Source organism: Leptopilina heterotoma, unplaced genomic scaffold (assembly GCF_015476425.1).
Source record: "Leptopilina heterotoma isolate Lh14 unplaced genomic scaffold, ASM1547642v1 Lhet_123, whole genome shotgun sequence".
In the NCBI taxonomy this organism is placed as follows: Eukaryota; Metazoa; Arthropoda; class Insecta; order Hymenoptera; family Figitidae; genus Leptopilina; species Leptopilina heterotoma.
The window spans coordinates 1060181-1083753 of NW_025110842.1; the positions used below are offsets into that span (position 1 = coordinate 1060181).

The window sequence follows — 23573 nt, forward strand, 5'->3', positions numbered from 1 at the left end:
TTTCATGAAAATTTGTTTCAAAATAGGTAATTAAATTTATATAGTAAAATTCTTGAAAATAATCTAATTTTTTTAATTAATAATTAATAACATTTAAATAAACAATTAGTCAATTACACAAATAAATAAATCGTCATTTGTTTTCTCTATTTCCAAAAATCACCAGCTTTTCGAAAAATGACATTTCTATAATGTTTCGAAAATAAAAAAAATTCCCAACAAAAAGGAAAGAATTCAGTATTTTTTTTTCAAATATTCCAGAAAAAAGGTAAAAAAAAACTTTATAAAATTAAAAAATATATTTTATCTACAGAATAAAAAAATATGGAATTGAAATATTTTTTTGGTTATATTTTCGAAAAAGAGGAAAAATAAATTAATAATTAAAAAAAAAATTAAAAATTTTAATTTTTAGAGCAAAAAAAAAAAAAGAGGAGAATTTTTCAAAATGTACCGATTTTTCCGCACGCGATTAATTATTAACGGAAAAAAGGAGAATCAATGGATTCAAAAAAATTTCAAAAAACAATTTGCAATGGCAGTGGAGAAAAATCAGGAGAAATCAAATTGTCCAAAATTGGATGAACAGAATGTAAAAAGAAAAAAGGAGGAAATTTTCGTTTTTTCTTTCTTTATTGTTTTAAAATAAATTTCCGTTAAAATATTTTCTATTTTGAAAAGAAAAACAAAGTATTATTTAATTAAAATACTGAAAAAAAAACCAAAAAAGCGAAAAAGAGAAAAAAATAGTTAGAAAAAAAATTCTTCAATTAAAATACAGAAAATAGGAAAAAAAATATTAAACAAAAAAATTCTTCAATATTAAAATACAGAAAATAAGAATTTTTTTTCTGAAAAAAAAATATTTAGAAGAAAAAATTCTTCAATTAAAATATGGAAAACAATAAAAAATATTTGGAAAAAAAATTCTTCATTATTAAAATACAGAAAGTAGTAAAAATATTTGGAAAAAAAAATTCTTTAATTTAAATACGAAAAAAAAGTGAAAAAATATTTTTAAAAAGAAATTCTTTAATTACTAAAATACAGAAAATAGTAAAAAAAAATATTTAGAGAGAAAAAAAAATATTCTGTAAAATTAAAATATTAAAAAATTATTTCCGATTAAAAGGTAAAAGTGTCAGAAACAACGAAACTAAAAACAGTGAAGATTTATCGATGGAATCCCGACAATCCAACGAAGAAACCTCACATTCAAGAATATAAAATCGATTTAAATAAATGTGGAACAATGGTTCTTGATGTTTTGCAAACAATAAAGGAACAAGACACAACATTGGCATTTAGAAGATCGTGTCGCGAGGGAATTTGCGGAAGTTGTTCAATGAACATTAACGGCGTCAATACACTCGCTTGCATCACGTGAGTTCTTCTATTTTTCTTTTCTTTTTTTTCAAAACAAATTTTTTTTTTTTTTTACTAAAATTTACAAAATTCAACTCAAAATAAATAATTAAATAAAAATTTCAGTAAATGAATAAATAAGTAAATAAAAAAGTAACCAAAGAAAAAATAAATAAACAATTAAATTTTTGAACAAATAAATGAATAAGTATTTAGAAATAAAAAAGTAAACAAAGTTTTTTTTTTATAAAAAAATTCCTTCTGTAAAAATTTCTTTTAGAAAATTCTTTGCGTAATAAAACTTCTTGATCGAGAAAATTCTTCTTCTAAACAAATTCTTTATGTAAAAATTTCTTTAGAAAATTCTTTCTCTAAATATTTCTTTAGAATTTCTTTAAAATTTTTTATAACAAAATTCTTGTGTAAATAATTGAAAAACAAAATAAATAAATAAATAAATACAATTTAAAAATAAAAAAATTTTTTTTCTAGAAAAATTAACGAGGACGTAACGAAACCTTTAATTATTTATCCCCTGCCGCACACGTACGTGATTCGCGATTTGGTGCCCGACATGACGAGATTTTTGGAACAGTACAAAAGTATTGAGCCCCAATTAAAAAGACCCGGCGAGGAAACTTATGTCGGCGAGAGGCAAATTTTACAAACGCAAAAGGAGAGAGAAAAACTCGATGGACTCTACGAATGTATATTGTGCGGTTGTTGTTCGTTCGCTTGTCCCCCGTATTGGTGGCACGAGGATAAATATTTGGGGCCCGCAGTTTTATTACAGGTAATAATAATTAACAAATAAAAAAATTAAAATTAAAAGAAAAAACTTTTCTTTTTTTCTTTCTATTTTAATATTTTGTTTGAAAGGGAAAAATAAATCAATAAAGAAAAAATAAGACAAAGGGAGAAAATTAAACAAAAAGAAAATAATAAAAAAGAAAAAAGAGAAACGTTGGAAAAAAAACAATTAAAACAATGAAAAGAAAAATTTAAATTATTAATAAGAAAATTTTTTAATTTCTCAAAAAAAAAAAATTTTTAAATTCTTAAAAATGAAAATTCAAACTTAAAATGAAAAAGATCAATTATTTTTACACACAATAAAATTCTTTGCAGGATTTCAATTTAATTTCATTAAAATTTTAATTAAATTCCTTAAGAAATTCAATTATTTTTCAAAATTTTATTAAAATTCTTCTAAAGAATTCAATTTTTTAATTTATTTTAATTTTTAATTATTTTTCAAAAATTTCAAGAAAAGTCTTTTTAAAAATTCAATTCTTTGATAAATTCTAAAATTCTTCGCAGGATTTCAATTATTTTCAATCAAATTTGAATTAAATTCTATAAGAAATTTTAATTTTTTAAAAAAGCTTTTATTAAAATTTTTCGAAAAATTTAATTTTCTTCACAAAAATTTCAAAATTAAAAAAAAAAATTGTCAAATTTAATTAAATTCAAAATTGAAAAAAATTGTTCAAATTCAATAAATTTCAAAATTGAAAAAACTGTCAAATTTCATTAAATTTCAAATTTGAAAATAATAAATAAAGAAAATTTCTAAATTCAAAAAAAAAATTTTCTCAGAATTATTTTTGACAAAATTCTTCAAATGAATTCAATTATTTTGAATATAATTTTTATTATCTCGAAAGAAATTGAATTATTTTTTCAAAAAATTTTCAAGAAAAATCTTGATAAAAATTCAACTATTTGATAAATTATAAAATTCCTCGTAGGATTTCAAAATAATTTTCAATAATATTTCAACTAAATTCTTTGAAACATTCAATTATTTTCAAAAAATTTCCAAAATTTAAAAAAAAAAATTGATAAACTCAATAATTTAAAATTGAAAAAATTGTCAAACTTATGAAATTTCAAATTTGAAATTATTAAATTCAGAAAATTTGAAAATTGAATTATTTTAAGAACTGAAAAATATTTTAAATCACTTAAAATTCAAATTTGAAAATAAGTATTAAATTCAGAAAATTTCCAAATGAAAAAATTGTCAAAAATTTAAAGAATTTCAGAATAAAAAAAATTTGTCAAAAATTAAAAGAATTTTAAAATTGAAAAATTTCCCGAAAATTCAAAAAAATTCATAATTAAAAAAATTGATAAATTTTGATGAACTTCAAAATTGGAAAAATTGACAAATTCGGTAAATTTCAAAATTTGAAAAAATTGTCTCAAACTCAATCAATTTGAAAATTTAATTCAGAAAATTGAAAAATTAAAAAAAATTCCAAATTTAATTAATTTCATATGTATAATTGAAAAATTTTCCAAATTCATTAAATTTCGAAATTTTAAAAAACTGTTAAATTTATGAAATTTTAAATTTGAAAATATTCATTTAAAAAAATTTCCAAATGAAAAAAATTGTCAAAATTTTAGAGAATTTCAAAATGAAAAAAATTTGGCAAAAATTTGGAGAATATGAAAATTGAAAAATTTGTCTAAAATTCAAAAAAAGTATATAATTGAAAAAATTGTCAAATTAAATTAAATTAAATAAAAATTGAGAAAATTTATTGCCAAATTCAATAAATTTTCAAAATGGAGAAAATTTATTTGCCAAATTCAATAAATTTTCAAATTTTCAAATTTGTCGATTTCATTAAGTTTCAAAATTTCAAAATATTAAATTGAGAAAATTTTAAAGTTGAAAATTTTGTCAAATTCATTCAATTTTAAATTTGAAAATATTAAATTCAGAAAATTAAATTGAAAAAATTGGCAAATTTAGCAAATTTTAAAATTCTGAAAAATCGTGATATAATTAATTAAAAAAAAAAAAAAAAAAAAAAATTACAGGCCTACCGATGGATAATGGACTCACGAGATTTGTGTCACGAGCAACGTTTGAAGAATTTACGTGACTATTTCTCCGTGTTTCGATGTCACACAATTTTCAATTGCACAAAAACGTGTCCAAAAGTAACATTTTCTTTTCGAAATTAACTTTTGAATTAAAATCACCTTTTTGTTTTTTCGTTTTCTATTCTTTTTCTTCTTTCCTTTTTTTATGTTTAGGGTCTAAATCCAGGAAAAGCTGTGGCGCACATAAAAATGTACTTGGCAGGATTGAAGAAGAAACCGCCGCCGGAAATCGAGAGTCCACTGCCAAATCCCTGTGCACCAATTTCGCGCTAATAAAAATGACGCTTTATTCAAATTCTCTTCTGTAAACAAAAAAGAAACCTTGAAAAAAATAAAAATTTTCATATTAAAGTTTTGGCGAATTTAATTTTCACCACAGTTTTGGAAAATTTATTTTCAGTTTTTTAAAATTATTTTTCAACTTTGACAATAAATTTCCAGCTTTGAATAAAAATCTCCAGCTTTGGAAAATAAATTTCCACCTTTGAAAATAAATTTTCTGTTTTGAAAACAAAAATTTTAGTTTGAAAAATAAATTTCTAATTTTGAAAATAAATTTTCAGTTTGGAAAATGAATTTCCAGTTTGGAAAATAAATTTTCTGTTTGGAAAATAAAATTTAAAAATTCCTTTCTCTAGAAAATTCTTTCTCTGAAAAAAATTCCTTCTGTAAAAATTTCTTTTATAAAATTCTTTATGTAAAAAAACTTCTTGATCGAGAAAATTCTTTTTCTAAACAATTTCTTTAGGTAAAAATTTCTTTAGAAAATTTTTTCCCTACATAAATTTATTAAAAATCAAATTTAAAAATAATAAATTCATAAAATTAAGAAATTGAAAAAATTGGCAAGAATTCAGAAAATTTACAAATTCAAAAAAAATTTCACAAAAATTCAGAAAATTTTCGAAATTAAAGAAAATGACAAAAATTCAATGAAAATTTTTGAAATTCAAGAAAATGACAAAAATTCAATGAAAATTTCATAATTGAATAAATTGACAAATTCGTTTACATAATTTCAAATTTTAAAAATATTATTAAATTCAGAAAATTTTATAATTAAAAAAATTGTCAAATTTAATTAATTTCAGAATTGAAAAATTTTTCAAAATTCATTAAATTTAAAAAAATTGTAATTATTAAATTCAGAAAATTTCCAAATTGAAAAAATTTGCCAAAAATTCAGAAAATTTTTTGAAATTGAAGAAAATGACAGAAATTCAATGAAAATTTCATAATTGAAAAAATTGACAAATTCATTAAATTTCAAATTTTAAAAATATTATAAAATTCAGAAAATTTTATAATTAAAAAAATTGTCAAATTTAATTAATTTCAGAATTGAAAAATTTTTCAAAATTCATTAAATTTCAAAAATTGTAATTATTAAATTCAGAAAATTTTCAAATTGTAAAAATAGACAAAAATTCAGAAAATTTAATAATTAAAACAATTGTAAATTTGAATAATTTTTAAAATTGAGAAAATTTCTTGTTCTAAATATCTCTTCAGAATTTCTTTAAAAGTTTTTATAAACAAAATTCTTTAGGAAATTTCTTCTCTACAAAAATTTATTTAATATCAAATTTGAAAATAATAAATTCAGGAAATTAACAAATTGAAAAAATTGCCAAAAATTCAAATAATTTACAAATTCAAAAAAAATTTGACAAAAATTCAGATAATGTTCGAAATTGAAAAAAAAAATTCAATGAAAATTTCATATTAAAAAAAATTAACAAATTCATTACATTTAAAATTTAAAAAATTTTATTAAATTCAAAAAATTTTATAGTCAAAAAAATTGTCAAATTTAATTAATTTCAGAATTGAAAAATTTTTCAAAATTCATTAAATTTCAAAAATTGTAATTATTAAATTCAGAAAATTTTTAAATTGTAAAAATATACAAAAATTCAGAAAATTTAATAATTAAATCAATTGGAAATTTGAATAACTTTCAAAATTGAGAAAATTTCTTGTTCTAAATATTTTTTCAGAATATCTTTAAAATTTTTTATAAAAAAATTCTTTAGAAAATTTTCAAAATTGAAGAAACTGGCAAAATTTCAATGAAAATTTTATAACTCCAAAAATTAACAAATTCATTACATTTCAAATTTTTAAAATATTAAATTCAGAAAATTTTATAATTGAAAAAATTGTCAAATTCAATTAAATTCAGAATTGAAAAATTTCTCAAAATTCATTAAATTTCAAAAATTGTAATTATTAAATTTAGAGAATTTTATAATTGAAAAAATTGTCAAATTCAATTAATTTCAGAATTGAAAAATTTCTCAAAATTCATTAAATTTCAAAAATTGTAATTAATTAATTCAGCAAATTTTATAACTGAAAAAATTGTCAAATTCAATTAAATTCAGAATTGAAAAATTTCTCAAAATTCATTAAATTTCAAAAATTGTAATTATTAAATTCAACAAATTTTATAACTGAAAAAATTGTCAAATTCAATTAAATTCAGATTTGAAAAAATTTTTCAAATTTCATTAAATTTCAAAAATTCAAATTATTAAATTTAGAAAATTTATTCATTAAAACAATTGTAAATCTTAATATTTTTTCAAAATTCAGAAAATTTCTTGTTCTAAATATTTCTTCAGAATTTCTTAAAAATTTTTTATAAAAATATTCTTTAGGAAATTTTTTCTCCAAAAATATTCTTAAAAAAATTCGTTAAAAAATTTTTTCTCTACAAAAATTCAGTCTATAAAAATATTTTTACACAAAAAAAATTCTTTTTTCAAAAAAATTCCTTCTCCATATCCACTTTGATGAAAAAAAAGGGTTTTTGTTCCTTCCAAAGAAAAAAAACGACCGTTTACATAAAAAAAAATAACTTGTTCTTTATTTTTTTTTCTCTTCATTTCAAAAGACTTTTTTTTAGAAAAAAATTCATTTACAAAATGTTTTCTTTATTAGACAGAGACTCTTTGGACAAACTGTAGATTTTTATAACAAAAACTAATGTCTACTTTTGAAATAGTAACAAAATTTACTTTTAAGAAAAATAAAAAGAGAGAAAGAGAGAGAGAGAGAGAGAGAGAGAGAGACACAAAAGAAAACATTTGAACATGGCACAATTAAACTATTTTTTTTTAAAAAAGTTAAACTTTTCATTTACTCTATTAATTAATCTCACAGTATTTGTTTCAATTTTTTTATCTTTTTAAATATCACGATCGTTAGTTTCGACTGAATATTAATATTCAGTGTCGTCTTCATTTTTCTTTGTTCGTTTTTCGAAAAATTTCTCTATTTTACATATTTATAAATATTATTTATAAAATAAATATTGTTTTGTTTTTTTTTGTTTTGTTATTTACAACCTGGGATCGGGAAAGTCATATCTTGGTCTTTTCGCGACTTGTGTAAAGGTTGGAGCGTGTGTAATTGGTCTTCTCTCCGACAATTTCATATTTTTCATTTGATTCTCCAAGAATGGTGCATAATTTTGATTATCACCTGACACTCGAAACAAATCCAAAACCGTCGTTTTCATTGTTGAATCGCACAGCCATTTATGTTTTATCACTTGATCGATTGTTAATCGTTTTTTTGGATCCAATGTCATCATACACTTTATCTTTAAAAAAAAGAGGAATTTTCATTAATTATTTAAGAAACATTCGCAGGACTCGAACCAGTGAAAGTATTTTTTAAAAAAAATACGGACTTTGCAGAACAAAAATCCGAAAAATTACATATTTTTAACAAAAATTCTTATTTAAATCGATTATTTTTAATAATTTACGAAAAAGTTCTTTGACAATTTTTAAATCTATTTCCTTTACATTATTCAATTTTACAAAATTTCAATTATTCGTAAATTCTTCAAAATTAAATAAATATTAGAAAATAAAAACTTCAAATAATATTAAAAAAAAAAAATTCAAATTAAACTTTTTCAAAAAAATTAATTTCAAAATTCAATTATCATTAAAAATTCACGATATTTTGCTTTTAATATTCAACTAGCAACAATTCGCGCGCTAAAGCTCGCGGCTAACTTCTTACTACCTTTTTTTAAAAATAAAATTAGCAATTTTAAAAATAATAGAATTTAAAAATTTTCTAAAATTTAAATTAAATTTTTGTTGAAAACAATAAAAAAAAATTCAATTTTCGAGAAATTACAAATAATTGCAAAAATTCAATTATTTAAAAAAAAAAGAAAGAAAAATTTTTTAAATTTAAAAATTTAAATTCTTATAAAATTTAACTATGTTCAAAATTTGAAAAAAATTCTCGTAAAAATTTCAATTGTCTTAATAAATAATAAAAATTCTTCTCCAAAGTTCAATTATTTTCATAAATGCTCAAAAAAAAAATTCTTGTCCTAATTTCAATTATTTTCAAAAATAAAATGCATTTTTCTAATTTCAATGATTTTCAATATTTACTATTTTAATAAAATTTCCCCCCAAAAAAAACTGAATTTTATGAAGAAGAATTTTATTAAAAGTGAATTGAAAATAATTAAATTCTTGCGAAGAATTTGACTAATTTATAAAAAATAGTTGAATTGTTTCGAAGAATTTATTAAAATTTTAGGACCTAATTAAAAATTAGTGGAAATATTTTAAAATATTTGAATTCATCCGTAGAATTCAATTGAAATTGTTTTGGAAATAATTGAATTTCTGCAAAGGATTTTACTATTTATAAAAATAATTTAATTATTGCGAAGGATTTTACAATTTTTAAAAATAATTGAATTCTTTCGAGGAATTTTATTAAAATTATTGAAAATAATTGAAATTTTCTGAAAATTTTTTAAATTTCTGAAAATAATTGAATTCTTGCGAAGAATTTTATTTAAAAATTTTAAAATCCTAATTAAATTTTTTTGAAGAATTTCTAATTTCTTTAATAATTTTAATTGAAAAATTTTAAAAGTAATTGAATTTTAAAGAATAATTTCTTTCAGATTTTTCAAATAATCCTGTCAATTAAAAATTATAATTAAATATTTTATTATTGAAGTTTATTAAAATGGTATTGAAAATAATTTAATTTATGAGAAGAATTTTATTATAGAAGTAATTTAAATTCTTGCGAAAAAATTTACAGTTTATCAAAAATAATTGAATTATTTTGAAGAATTTTATCTAAATTTTTTAAAATAATGGAATATTTTGAAAGAATTTTATTAAAAATTTTCAAAATACATAATTCAATCCAATCGATAATTTTTATTAAAACATTTAAAATAGTTAATTTTTTCTTAAAAATTTTATCATAAAACTGTTGAAAATAATTGAATTTTATTTAATATTTTTCAAAAATAATTGTATTCTTTGGAGAACTTTTTTTTAAAATTCAATTAAAAATAAATGAATTCCTCGGAAGAATTTTATTACAACGAAATGTAAATTTCTAAATGTAGCAATAAATTATTATTATTATTATTATTATTATTAAAATTTTTTAAAATAATTGAAATCTTCTGATGCATTTTAAAATTTCTGAAAGTAATTGAATTCTTGCAAAGAATTTTATTAAAATTTTTTTAAATCCTAATTAAATTCTTTTGAAGAATTTCTTTCACTTTTTTTTTAATAATTTTAATTGAAAATTTTTGAAAGTAATTGAATTTTATGAAGAATTTCTTTCAAATCTTTAAAAAAAAAATTGTGTCAGTTAAAAATTATAATTAAATATTTCCAAGAATTTATCACAAAAGTTTAGAAAATAATTAAATTCTTTCGAAAAATTTAATTAAAAATTGGAAAATTCCTCTCTTGAAATTTTATTAAAATTGCATTAAAACAAGTTGAATTCCTCTGAAGAATTTTATTATTATTGAAAATAATTGAATTCCTCTAAAGAATTTTTTTTTATTTTTAAAAATAATTGAATTCTTGGGAAGAATTTTATTAAAATTTTTGCCGAAGAATTTAATTAAATTTATGAAAATAATTGAAATTTTTCGAAGAATTTAATCAAAAATTTTTGAATCCGAGTTGAATTCTTTTAAGAAATTGTATTCAAAATTCTGAAAAATTAGTTTTTAAATTCTATAAAAAGAAATTTTGCTTTCCAAGAATTTTTTTTAAAAAATTGACATAATTAAATTTTCAAAAACAAATTGTGTCATTTTCTGTTTTGTATAGAAAATAATTTAATATTTTACAATAAATTTCTTAAAAATTTGGAAAATAATTGAATTTTTGAAATTAACTCATTTGAATTGTTTCCAAGAATTTTAAAAAAATTTTAGAAAATAATTCGATTCTTTTGAAAAATTTAAAAAAAAATAATTGAATTCCTGCAAAAGAATTTTACTTTTTATAAAAATAATTGAATTCTTCCGAAAAATGTTCGAATTTATGAAAATAATTGAATTCTTGAGAAGAATTTTATAGAAAAATTTGAATACAATTGAATTCCTTGGAAGAATTTGAATATTTTAAAAATCATTGAATTGTTTCCAAGAAATTTGAGAAAATAATTGAATTCTTCAGAAGAAATTGATAGAAATTTTTGAAAATAATTGAATTCCTTGGAAAAATTTTATTATTTATAAAAATAATTGAATTTTTGCCAAGAATTTTTATAAAATTTAGAAAATAATTGAATTCTTGAGAAGAATTTTATAGAAATTTTTGAATATAATTGAATTCCTTCGAAGATTTTTATTAATTTTGAAAATAATTGAAATTGTATTTAAAATTCTGAATAATTTGCATAATAATAATAATAATAATAATAATAATAATAATAATAATAATAATAATAATAATAATAATAATAATAATAATAATAAATTGAATATCATGTTTTACGTAAAATTTGCCATTTGAATAAATAAACTAATTTGAATATAGTTGAAGAAAAATAAATGAAATAATCGAATAATTGAAGCAAAATGAACAAAATAATTGAAAAATAAATAAGAAAAAAATGAAAAGTGTTCTTACAAGATCCTTTGCCTTCTCATCAACATTTGCAAAACGTGACTGGGGAAAATTATATAATCCTTGAGTGATTTGCTCGTAGAGACTTATTCTTGGATTATTGTTATTAAACGGTGTTAATGCACTGAGACAAGTGTAAAGAATAACACCCAAACTCCACACGTCAACTTTATTCGTGTACGCGCCACGTCCATGTGTCAATAGAATTTCCGGCGCAACGTACATCATCGTACCGCAAAATGTCTTCATCATTGTTTCGGCGTCGACGAATTTCGATAATCCAAAATCGCTAACTTTCACTAAAGTCACTTCCTTGTCGCAAGCCAGGAGAATATTTTCCGGCTGTAAATATTTATTTCTAATAAATAACAATAATAAGACAAAAAAATAAAAACAATACGAAAAAGTACAAACAATAAAAGTAAAAAAAAAAATAAAAATAAAAATAATAGAAAAAGTACCAACAATAAAAGTAACCCAAAAAAATAAAAACAATGCAAAAAAGTACAAACAATAAAAGTAACCAAAAAAAAATAAAAACAATACAAAAAAGTACAAACAATAAAAGTAACCCAAAAAGAAAAAATAAAAACAATACAGAAAAGCAAAAAATAAAAGTAAAAAAAAAAATAATACAAAAAATACAAAAAAATAAAAAAACAATACAAAAAGTACAAACAATAAAAGTAACACAAAAAAAATTAAAAGAATACAAAAAGTAAAAAAAATAAAAGTAACACAAAAAAATAAAAACAATACAAAAAAATAAAAGCAACACAAAAAAAAATTTTAAAAATTAAAACAATACAAAAAAATAAAAAAAAATAAAATAGTAACACAAAAAAAATAATAATTAATTTAAAAATTATTTTTTAATACTGAGAAAAAAGATTAAATTATTTTAATGAGAAGAAGAGAATTCTCACCTTTAAATCACGATGCGTTATACCCTCGGAATGTAAATACTGCACGGCCAATGCAACCTGATAGAATATTAATTTTGCATTTCTATCGGACAAACCAGTTTGCGTTTGACGAATTCTGTCAAAAAGTTCGCCGCCTTCCATTAATTCAAGAACAATGTAAACCGAATTTTTCGTATTAAAAACTTCTTCCGTTTTTATCACACACGGCTGCAAAAAGCAAAACAAATTTTTAATATTTCATAATGTCAATAAATTATTTAATTTATAAATTTCATATAAAGAAAATTTTTCTTCTTTTTCAAAAAAAAAACTCAGATTTTTGTGATACGCAAAATATTTTCCTTTTCCTAAATTTAATAATTTCGTTTTATTTTCCTTAATTTATAAAGGATCTCGGGGGTTAAAGATTATTTAACTACAGGGCTCGGATCGTCTTTAAGACTCAAAAAAAGTCGCTTTAGTCGCATAAATTTACAACAAAAGTCACGAAAAGTCGCATAAAATTTGCAAAAAAGTCGGAAAAAAGTCGCATGAAATTTTAGAAAAAAGGAAACACGAAATTGTCAAAATTGTAAAAAAAAATCACATTTCTCGACAATACATTAATATCAAACAATCCGGAATAAAATTTTAAAAAATTGAATAAAATTCATAGCAAAATTTTAATTAGGTATTTTTAACATTTTTTTAAAAATTCTCTTTAAAATGTCAATTATTTTTATAAATAATAAAATTCTTCTCCGAAATTCAATTATTTAACAAAAATTTTAATAAAATTCTTGTCAAAATTTCAATTATCTTTATAAATAATAAAATTCTTCTCTGAAATTCAATTATTTTCAAAAGTAATGAAAATTCTTCGCAGAAATTCAATTATCTTCAAAAGTAATAAAATTCTTCGCAAAAATTCAAATTTATTTTCACAAATTCGAAATAAAATTCTTCTTATGAATTCAATTATTTTCAAATATTAATAAAAAATATTTGTAATAATTCAATTATTTTTACAACGTTTAAAAAAATTTTACGCAGACATTCAATTATCTGACAAAATTAATAAAATTATTCAAAGGAATTCAATTATTTTTTAAAATTAATAAAATTCTTTACAAGAATAATTAATTATTTTTAAAAACTTTAAAATTCTTGACAGTAATTTTTTGTTATAAATTAATAAAATTCTTCACAGGAATAATTGAATTATTTTCAAAAAAATAATTGAACTCTTCGCATGACATCAATTATTTTCGAAAATTCATCAAATTTATCGTAAGAATTCAATTATTTTCAATTATCACTAAAATTTTTCTCAAGAAATTCAATTATTTGGAAAAATTTTGATTAAATTAATGATAAGAATTGAATTGTTTTCAATACAAAATTTTCTTCGCAAAAGTTTAATTATTTTAAGGAATTTTAATAAAATTCTTCGCAAAAATTCAATTATTTTCAATATTCAATTGAATTTTTTACGGGAAATAAATTTTTTTTTTCAAATATTAATAAAAATAAATAAATCTTTGCAAGAATTCAATTATTTTCATAACTTTTTAATAAAATTCTCCATCGGAAATTCAATTATTTGCCAAAATTAATAAAATTATTCGCACATGAATTCAATTATTTTCAAAAGTAATAAAATTCTTTTCTGAAATTCAATTATTTGCAAAGAATTTTAATAAAATTCTTGTCAAGTTTTCAATTATCTTTATAAATAATAAAATTTATTCTAGAAATTCAATTATTTTCAAAAGTAATATAATTCTTCGCAGAAATTAAATTATTTAAAATTTTTTTTTCAATTTCTCGTTAAAATGTTTATTATCTTCATAAATAATAAAATTCATAATGGAAATTTAATTATTTTCAAAAGTTCTGATAAAATTTTTTGCAAAATTCAATTCTTCAAAAGTAAAAAAAATTCTTCACAGAAATTCAATTATTTTCAAAAGATTTTTTCTTTAAATTCTCTTCAAACTTTTTCCTTTAAATTTTCAAAAAATGTTTAAATTTCATTCGCATTTTAATAAAAAAAAAGTCAAAAAAGTCGATTAGTCGCATTTTTTCACAAAAAAGTCGAAAAATGTCACATTTCCTTAGAAAAGTCGAAAAAAAGTCGAAAAAGTCGCACAATCCGAGCCCTGTAACTAAAATAAACAAAATCCTAAACTTAAAGACAAAAATAGCAACAAAAAAAAAATTATTAAATATCGAATGACGTTAAAGATTATTTAACTAAAATAAACAAAATCCTAAACTTAAAAAAAATAGCAAAAAAAAAAATTATTAAATATCGAAGAACGTTAAAGATTATTATTAATAATAATAAAAAGAGGGAGAAGAAGAAGAAGAAGAAGTTTGGACGTAAATTAAAAAAAAACTCACGTGTCGCAATTTCTTTAAAATTTCCACTTCGTTAAGAATTTTTCTGTCGTCGATAAATTTATCAGAGTCACTTGTTAATGATGTTAATCCTTTCTTGGAAAGTATTTTCATTGCAAACATTTTACATGGTATTTTAGCGAAAACTAATTTCACTTCGCCACAGGCGCCTGATCCTAATTTTCGAGATATTGCATATTTTGATTTTATTTCAGGCGGTAAATCGTTGCCCTCATAGGCCTGAATATTCATAAATATATAAACTGTATTCAAACAATAAAACAAAAAAGAAAGCACACATTATTAAAAACGTAACGAATAACAATTATAACAATAATAATATTAATAATAATAATAATAATAATAATAATAATAATAATAATAATAATAATAAATACAAAAAATATATTGTAAAATAATAAATAATTTACCGAAAATAATTCGATAAACAATGAACAATAATTGAATTTAAATTTAATTAATGAACAATATTATAATAATATTTAAATTTTTCTTTTTACACACACCTGCAAATTTTGCCTGAGCAAGTGAAATAACATCGTGATTTTCAAGAATAACTCTGTTTCCTTTTCCAATTTTCACTTTATTCACGTAGGTGCCGTTTTGTGATAAATCCTCAATGTAGACGACAGTGATGTCCTCGATGTTATTCGAGCTCTTTATTTTTTCCTTTGTTATTTTAAAATGCTGTTTACTAATGCAATCGACAACTTTTTTTTCCAAACCAAGCATCATTACATTTATTTCACAGGTCATTGCTCTTCCCAGTGTGTAGGAATCTCCGATCAATTCTTTAAAAAAAACACAGAAAGGGAAGTAAATAATTAATAAAAAATATTTTCCAATTAAATCCAAAAAGTGTTGTAAAAAATTTTAAAAACAAAAAATTCAACAATATTTGGAAGAAAAAAAATCCACTGCAATTTTTAAACATTTATTTAAATATCGAATAACTTTTGTAAATTCACTAGTTTCAACCATTTAATTAATAAATTAACAAATTAATTATTAAATGAACAAATTAATTATTAAATTAATAAATTAATTATTAAATTAATAAATTAAATATTAAATTAATAAATTAATTATTAAATTAATAAATTAATTATTAATTATTAAATTAACAATGTAATTAGTTAATTGACAATTTAGTTACTAAATAAATTATTTAGTAACAAAATGAATTATTTAATTAACTAAATGGACTATTTAATTACTAAGTTAATTAATTAAATAGTAAATTAACTATTTAGTTATTAAATTAACTATTTAATTACTAAGATAATTATTTAATTACTAAATTAACTATTTAATTCTTAAATAAACTATTTAATTGGTTAATTAACTATTTAGTTACTAAACTAATTATTTAGTTACTAAATTATCTATTTAGTTACAAAATGAATTATTTAATTAACTAAATTAATTATTTTATTACTAAATTAATTATTTAATTAGTAAATTTACAATTTAGTTACTAAATTAAAATTTTAATTACTAAATATACTATTGAGTTAGTTAATTAACTATTTGAATAATAAGCTAACTATTTAATTAGTTAATTAACTATTTAGTTACTAAACGAACTATTTAATTAATAAATTAACTACTTAAGTATTAAAATTAATTCAATTAAATTTAAATAAATTAAAATTTTAAACATATTTTAATTAAAAACAAACTTTATTTGAATGGAAAAAAAATCTTAATTTAAAAATCAAATCAGTTGTTGACAGTTAAAAATTTATCACTTAAATGTGAATATTTTTTTTTCTATCAAAAGTTGTACAATTATTTAAAAATTAAGAAAAATTTAATTTAAATAATCATAAAAAGAAGGAAATAAAAGAATTCAATTTTAAAAAAAAATTTGATTAAAATAAAAAAGAATTTAAGTAAAAATCAAAACATAATACAATTAAAATGAAATAGAATTAAAGATAAAGAAGCAATTTATTGAATTAAGATTAAAAAATATAAAATTAAAATGAAAAAGGAATTTAATAAAAATGAATTCATTCAAAATAAAAAATAATTAAAGATAAAAAAAAGAGAATTAAATTACAATTTAAAAAAATATAAATTAGAATAATAAAGGAATTAAATAAAAATGAATTTAAATTTAAAAAGAATACATTTTTTTGTAAAATAATTAATGAAAATTATTATTATTATTATAAATATTAATTGATGAAAATGAAAAAAACTAAAGAATTATTTTGCACTTAAAAAAGGCGATAGAATAAATATTTCTTAGTTTTTTTATTCCGAAAATAATTAAAGACGGTAATAATTTAAAATAAATATTAAAAATGTATTTTTTTACATTTTAAAATATGAAAGAACTAAATTTAAATAAAAAAACGATAAATTAAGATAATAAAACATATTTAATTAAATATTTAAATAATAAAGAAGAAAAAAAACAGATTTTTATTCCCATTGCAATCTGAAATGAAAAGAAAATCATTTCTTATGATTTGAAAATTTGACTTGTAAACATTTATAACTTTCTCCTATCAATGTCAACATACTTTGTTTTTGTTTTGATTCCGTTATTTTCCTTCAATTTCTAAAGAAAATTTACCATTAAACTAATTATCTAAATATAAAATTACATTTTAAATTTCTATTAATTATATTAATAATTATTTATCTAAATTTTTATTTTTATTATTTAATTATTAAAAATTATAATATTTCAACGATTTTTCCGCTTCTAATTATGAAATTCACAAAGAGGGGAAAAAACCGAAATTGTCTCAAAACGAAAAGTGTGAGGAAAAAAAATTAAAGTTTTAATTTCAAGTAAAATTAAAAGTAAAAATTTTAAAATTAAAAAAAAGTTAAGTTTTTTTTTAGAAAAGAGAAAATAAATTCTTACCGACTGGGATAAATTTTGGTTTATTAGGACACAATCTTCCCCATGGTAGCAATGACACTGGAGAATCCAAAAAATCTTGTGAAAATATATCTCCAACTTGTGTATTTTGAGTTGTTTTTTGTGAATCCGGTATATCTTGACTGTTCATCATCATTTTTATTTCAAATAAAAAAAAATTGCACAGACGACAAAAATTGAAAACATACACACCCACCCACACAAAAACACAAATCTCTACAAAATAAAACTTTTACATATAGAGAGAGAAAAAAATTACTACCGCTTTTTTTTTTCTTTTGATTTTCACCAAAAAAAAAATTACGTTAACCCATGATTTTCAACATAATTTCAAACTAAAATTATTTGGTTTGTTTGTTTGTTTGTTTGTTATTTAAAGGGGATAAAAGTTTTATCTCACGACAATCGCTCACAACAAGAACAACAACTTTCACGGCAAATAATCATTGATTTTTGAGAATTTTCTTTGTTCACACGGGAAAAACTGTGAAAAGGCCCCGACGACGACAAAAAAAGCCGAAACGCGCAGTTAAACACGCGGCCAGATGAGGGAAAACACGTGGGGGGAAAATTTTTCGGCGTCCGACAGGGTTGGATTACTTTAATCGCAAAACCCCTCTTGTTTCTATTATTTCAAGTTTTTGCTTTTAACGGAATTTCTGGACAAAAAAAGGACTGTTGGACAATTTCCAGGGGGTTGGGGAGTAGGTTTCGATCTTCTGGACAAGAATTGACGATCTGGACAAGTTCTTTGGACATATTTTCCAGACCCAACAAAATTCGTATTATGTACCGACCTTTATGAACCCCGCGCGAAATCGTAAGTCGTATAACTTGAAATGCACTTTTTCTATGACGTTACATAACCTTGTCGTCGCCTTTGTCGTCTGCTATTTCTTATCAGCACTTTTCAATTTGAAATTAAAAGAGAAAATAAATATTCAAGTCACGTTTTTACTTAACTTTAAAGAAATTTAATCAATACAATAGACAATAGTTTGACATCATACTTTTTTTTTCTATCAAAATTTTTCCATTTAGAAATTCTATTCAATTCCAAACGGAATCTTTTTACTTTTCGTATATATTTTCAACTAATAATAAATAGAAAAAAAAATTGTTATCAATTTTCAACGTAAATTAATAGTAGCTTAACGTTTATTTTTTTTCGCGAGTCATGATTTATTTTTTCTCGACAAATAGAAAATTTTATTCGACAATAGAAATAAATTCATTGTTTTTCAACGTTTTTAACATATGTTGATGGAAAGTTTGTTTTTCTAAATAAACTTTGGAAAATATATATTAGAAAATTGAAATGATAAATTGCGTGTAAATTTTTTTTTAATGACGACGTTTTCTTTTCGCGTAGAAAGTGCCAAGTTTTAGTTTATGAGAAAAATTGAGAGAAAAAAGAAAGAATTTTGATGTATGTGCAGTTTTAAAATATGACTTATAGCTTTTATCAAAAGACTCTTGTCATTATTATTGTTTTCACTGGAGCATTTCACACATTATCAGTAAAGTGAGTAATTTTTAGAATTTCTTTTATTAAAATTTGTTAATTAGCAGTTTTTATTTACTTAGAAATAACGCTGACAGTGTTTTTTTTGGAAATTGTTATTAATATTAATTAACAAGTTAATAAAATCAAAAAATAATATTTAAATACTTAAGACTAATATTAATAATAATAATTTTAATTTTAATTATATTTAAAATTCTGAAAAATTAGTTTTTAAATTCTATAAAAAGAAATTAATTTTTTAAGAATTTTATTAAAAAATTGACATAATTAATTTTTTATAAGCAAATTGTAGCATTTTTTAATTTTTATAGAAAATAGAAAATAATTTAATCTTTTACAAGAAATTTTTTAAAAATTTGGAAAATAATTGAATTTTTATAATAAATTTCACCGACAATTTTAGAAATAATTGAATTTTTGAGATTTATTGTTTTAGAAAAATTTTTTTAAATTTAAAAATAAAAAAGAAAATTTCTTTCTGCAGATATGCTGATCGTTCGGATGCAACTGGAGAAGATGGACAAACACGAAAATTTAATCATCCCTTTGTGGAAGCATCTTTTATGTTTCTCGGCGAAACTTTATGTTTAATTGTTTACAAAATTTGTTGTTGGTACTTGAATAGAAAATCGGTAAGAAATCACAATAAAAAATATTTTTTTAAGGTCGAAGAAGAAAAGAAGAAAAGAAGGAAAGCAAAATAAAAAAAAACGCAAGAAAATTAATATTCAAAATGAAAAAATGATTTTTTTCGAAATAGAAAAAAATTGAATAATTATTCAATTTTTTCCATTTTTTTTTCTATTTAATAGCAGGGAAATAATAAGAAAAACTGTAATAAAATAAAATAAATATTTTTCAGGACGGATCAATTGACAGAAATCCATTGACAAGAGGAAATCGAGATGTGAATCCAATGATTCTGATGATTCCCGCATTGTGCGATGTTATTGCAACATCAATGAGATACATTGGCCTGACAATGACGTACGCGAGTAGTTTTCAAATGCTACGTGGTGCCGTTATCGTATTCACTGGAATATTATCGATGGGCTTTTTAGATAGAAAATTAGGATCACGTGAATGGAGTGGAATTGTTCTCGTTATCATTGGCCTTGTCATTGTTGGCATTACCGATGTTCTCAATGAGGATCGAACTATGGGTTCGAATTCAATTATTACCGGGGATTTACTTATTCTTTGTGCTCAGGTAATTTTTATTTAAAAAAAAGAAAAGAAAAACAAATAAATCTCTGACTGTATTTTTTTTTATCTAAATGAAAATCAAAACCAAAGAAAACGGTTAAAAAAATTAAGAATCTTTGGTTTTATTTTTTGTTCGAAATGAAAAACAAAAACGAAACGAAAAGAAAAAAAGGAAAATATTTAAAAAAAGAAAATATTAAAAAGAAAAACAAACCTTTGGCTGTATTTTTTAGTCGAAATGAAAAACAAAACGAAAAAAATCGTTAAAAATAGAAAAATAAGAATCTTTGGTTGTATTTTTTGTTCGAATTTAAAAACAAAACGAAACGAAAGAAAAAATTAAAAACGGAAATATTTATTTTCATTTATTAGAAAATATTTTTGTAAATTTTTTATTTTATTTTTTTATTTTTGAAAATGCAAATTTCTTTTTATTAAAAAATGTTAATTTCTTTATTAACCAAATATTCTTTTGGTAAAAAAAAATATTTTTTTAAAAACTATTCTTTTGGGTAAAAAAAATATTTTTTTAAAAACTATTCTTTTGGGTAAAAAAAATATTTTTTTAAAAACTATTCTTTTGGTAAAAAAAATATGTTTTTAAAAACTATTTTTGTACTAAAAACTAATTTTTTTTACTAATAACTATTAGTATTTTTTTATTAGAAACTATTTTTCTGATTAGAAACAATTTGTTACAATAAATACAATTTTTTTTTTAAAAACCATTTTTTTTATTAAACAATTTGTTCAAATAAATAGAATTTTTTTATTCAAATAATTTAATAAAAATTAATTTTATTTTCGGCTAATTTCCAAATAAAAAAATAAATAAATTGTTTTCAGTACAAACTATTTTTTTTATTAAAATAATTGTTTTTAGTAAAAACAAATTTTTTTATTAAAATAAATTCTTTTATTATAAAAAAAAATTAATTGAATTGAATTTTTTTAGGTAATGACTGCAATTCAAATGGTTTATGAAGAAAAATTCGTCGGTGGTAATGATATTCCCGCACTGCAAGCAATTGGTTGGGAAGGTAAATTATTTATAGCTTTTTTCTTATTAACTGTTAGAAAAAAAATTTTTTATTTTCATTTTTCAAAATATTTGTCGAATAAAATTTTAATTTTGTTTATTTTCATTCTCAGATTTTATTTTTGCAATTTTATTTTAAAATTTAGTTTTTAATTTCATTTTAAAATTAATTTTTGTAATGTTAAATTATAAAAAATATTTCTTTTTGTAATTTGTGAAATTTACTTTAGTTTTTTATGTAGTAAAATTACCTTTAGAAATTTTATTGTAAAAATTATTTTTTAATTTGATTCTAAAGTTTCTTTTTGTAATTTTATTGTAAAATTGACTTTTTTAATTTTATATTAAAATTTCTTTTTGTAATTTTATTGTAAAATTGACTTTTTTAATTTTACATTAAAATTTCTTTTTGTAATTTTATTGTAAAATTTCTATATGTAATTTTAATGTCAAATTTCTTTTTGTAGTTTTTAGTAAAATTTCTTTTTCTACTTTTATTGTAAAAATTGACTTTTGTAATTTTATTCTAAAATTTACATTTAGTATTTTATTGTAAAATTTCTTTTTGTTATTTTTCGAAAAATTTGGTATTGTAATTTTTTCTATAAACTTCTTTTTGTAATTTTATTGTAAAATTGACTTTTGTTATTTTATTCTCAAGTTTCTTTTTATAATTTTTTTGTAAAATTTCTTTTTGTAATTTTTAGTGAAATTTCTTTTTATTAATTTTATTGTAAAATTTCTATTTTGTAATTTTTAGTAAAATTAATTTTTATAATTGTATTGTAAAATTTCTTTGTGTAATTTTACTGTAAAAATTTACTTTTTTCCTTTTTGTGGTAATTTTTTTTGCAAAAATTTAATTGCAAAAATTTAATTTTTGCAAATTTTTTGCTTACAGATGTTCAAAGAAAAAATGTAATGTTTGCTCTCTTTTTTCGCAGGAGTTTTTGGCCTAATTGCACTTCTCCTCGTTATGATTCCTTTGAATTTTATAAAAGCAGTTCCGCCATTCGCTGACAATTCTCGTGGAACTTTGGAAGCCACTATTGATGCTTTCATACAAATCGGAAACTCTGGTCAACTTATAATTGCCATGCTAGGTAAATAAAATTTTTTTCGTCTTCTGTTCATTAAATAGACAAGAAATAATGAAAATTAAAAAAATAATAAAAAAGAAAAATCACTATTATTATTATCTATAAATTATTAATAATAATTACTTTTTTTGTTAACAAAAAATTACAATAATAATTATTATTATTAATGAATAAATGAATTAATTAATTAATGAATAAAATTGTGAATATAATTATTGTTCTAGCAATAAATAAAATAGAATAAAACTGCTAATTAAAAAAAATTGAATAATTAAATAATTAAAAACTACTTAATTGAAATAGGAAATAAAATACATTGTTATTATTATAATATTTTATTTTTAATTTTTAATTCTTTTTTCATTTATTAATTTTATATTTTTTAATTTTCTTTCCAGGTATAATGCTAACAATAGGCCTATTTAATTTTTCTGGATTAAGTGTGACGAAAGAAATAAGCGCCACAACACGAATGATTTTAAGCAGTATTTGTACAATTGTTATTTGGGCATTCTCACTAGTTTTTCATTGGCAAGCTTTTCACTATTTACAGGTAATTATTCACATTAATTTGAATTATTTTCAAAAAAAAAAAATTCAAGAAATTTCTTTTCAATTATATTCAAAAATTTTAATAAAATTCTTTAGAAGAATTCAATTAATTTGAGTACGATTTTAATAAAATTCCTTGAAAGAATTTAATTATTTTCCAAAAGTTTTTAATAAAAATTCTATTTTATTAAAAATATTTTTATGTAATAAAATTGAATTTTATTTTTAAAAAAATTAAATTTAATTATTATTCGGAAATTTGTACGAAAATTTACAAGAAAAAATTGAATAAATTCTGTAAAATTAATTTTACTGTTTGAAAAAAGAATATTTGAAATTAATTTTTAACTTTTTTCACAGCTGGTCGGCTTCGCTGTTCTCGTATTGGGAATGTGCTTTTACAACAATCTACTAATTCCCACTCTGCTTACACAAATAAAAAGTAGACTGAATAGATCGAGTAATAATATCTCAAATGACGAAGAAAGAATTTTGAATGCAACTGATGACGATTTAGAGGATAAATCGAGTTATTAATATTAACAATATTGCCGTTTAATTTAATTAATTAATTAATTAAATTTTAATTTCAATTTCTATTTCAATTTTTATTTCAAATTAAATTTTATTTTTAATTTAAATTTAAATTTAAATTTAAATTTAAATTTAAATTTAAATTTCAAATTAAATTTTATTTTTAATTTAAA

At 19.8% G+C, this 23573-nt stretch overlaps 3 protein-coding genes across 4 annotated transcripts; 2 read left to right on the forward strand and 1 right to left on the reverse strand.

The window, feature by feature from the left end:
- Positions 1 to 498: 498 nt before the first annotated feature.
- On the forward strand, positions 499 to 4617 carry LOC122512571 (succinate dehydrogenase [ubiquinone] iron-sulfur subunit, mitochondrial-like). 2 transcript variants are annotated; one of them, XM_043628471.1, is made up of 5 exons: positions 499 to 592; positions 1133 to 1383; positions 1858 to 2158; positions 4201 to 4323; positions 4420 to 4617. In XM_043628471.1, exons 1-5 carry the CDS (start codon positions 536 to 538, stop codon positions 4537 to 4539), a joined length of 852 nt encoding a protein of 283 aa, XP_043484406.1. In that variant the 5' UTR covers positions 499 to 535; the 3' UTR covers positions 4540 to 4617. The 2 variants fall into 2 exon arrangements, with proteins under 2 accessions (XP_043484406.1, XP_043484407.1); XM_043628472.1 differs by lacking the exon at positions 4201 to 4323.
- A 2493-nt stretch (positions 4618 to 7110) lies between these two features.
- LOC122512610 (ovarian-specific serine/threonine-protein kinase Lok-like) lies at positions 7111 to 18005 on the reverse strand. Its single transcript, XM_043628540.1, has 6 exons — positions 17424 to 18005; positions 15046 to 15330; positions 14522 to 14781; positions 12137 to 12343; positions 11214 to 11552; positions 7111 to 7876 (listed from the first exon to the last, which is right to left on the reverse strand). Exons 1-6 carry the CDS (start codon positions 17575 to 17577, stop codon positions 7613 to 7615), a joined length of 1509 nt encoding a protein of 502 aa, XP_043484475.1. The 5' UTR covers positions 17578 to 18005; the 3' UTR covers positions 7111 to 7612.
- A 597-nt stretch (positions 18006 to 18602) lies between these two features.
- LOC122512612 (solute carrier family 35 member F6-like) lies at positions 18603 to 23446 on the forward strand. Its single transcript, XM_043628542.1, has 7 exons — positions 18603 to 18966; positions 19454 to 19601; positions 19832 to 20179; positions 21131 to 21215; positions 22159 to 22317; positions 22713 to 22867; positions 23227 to 23446. The coding sequence occupies exons 1-7, from the start codon at positions 18890 to 18892 to the stop codon at positions 23401 to 23403; spliced, it is 1149 nt and encodes a 382-aa protein (XP_043484477.1). The 5' UTR covers positions 18603 to 18889; the 3' UTR covers positions 23404 to 23446.
- Positions 23447 to 23573: the final 127 nt, after the last annotated feature.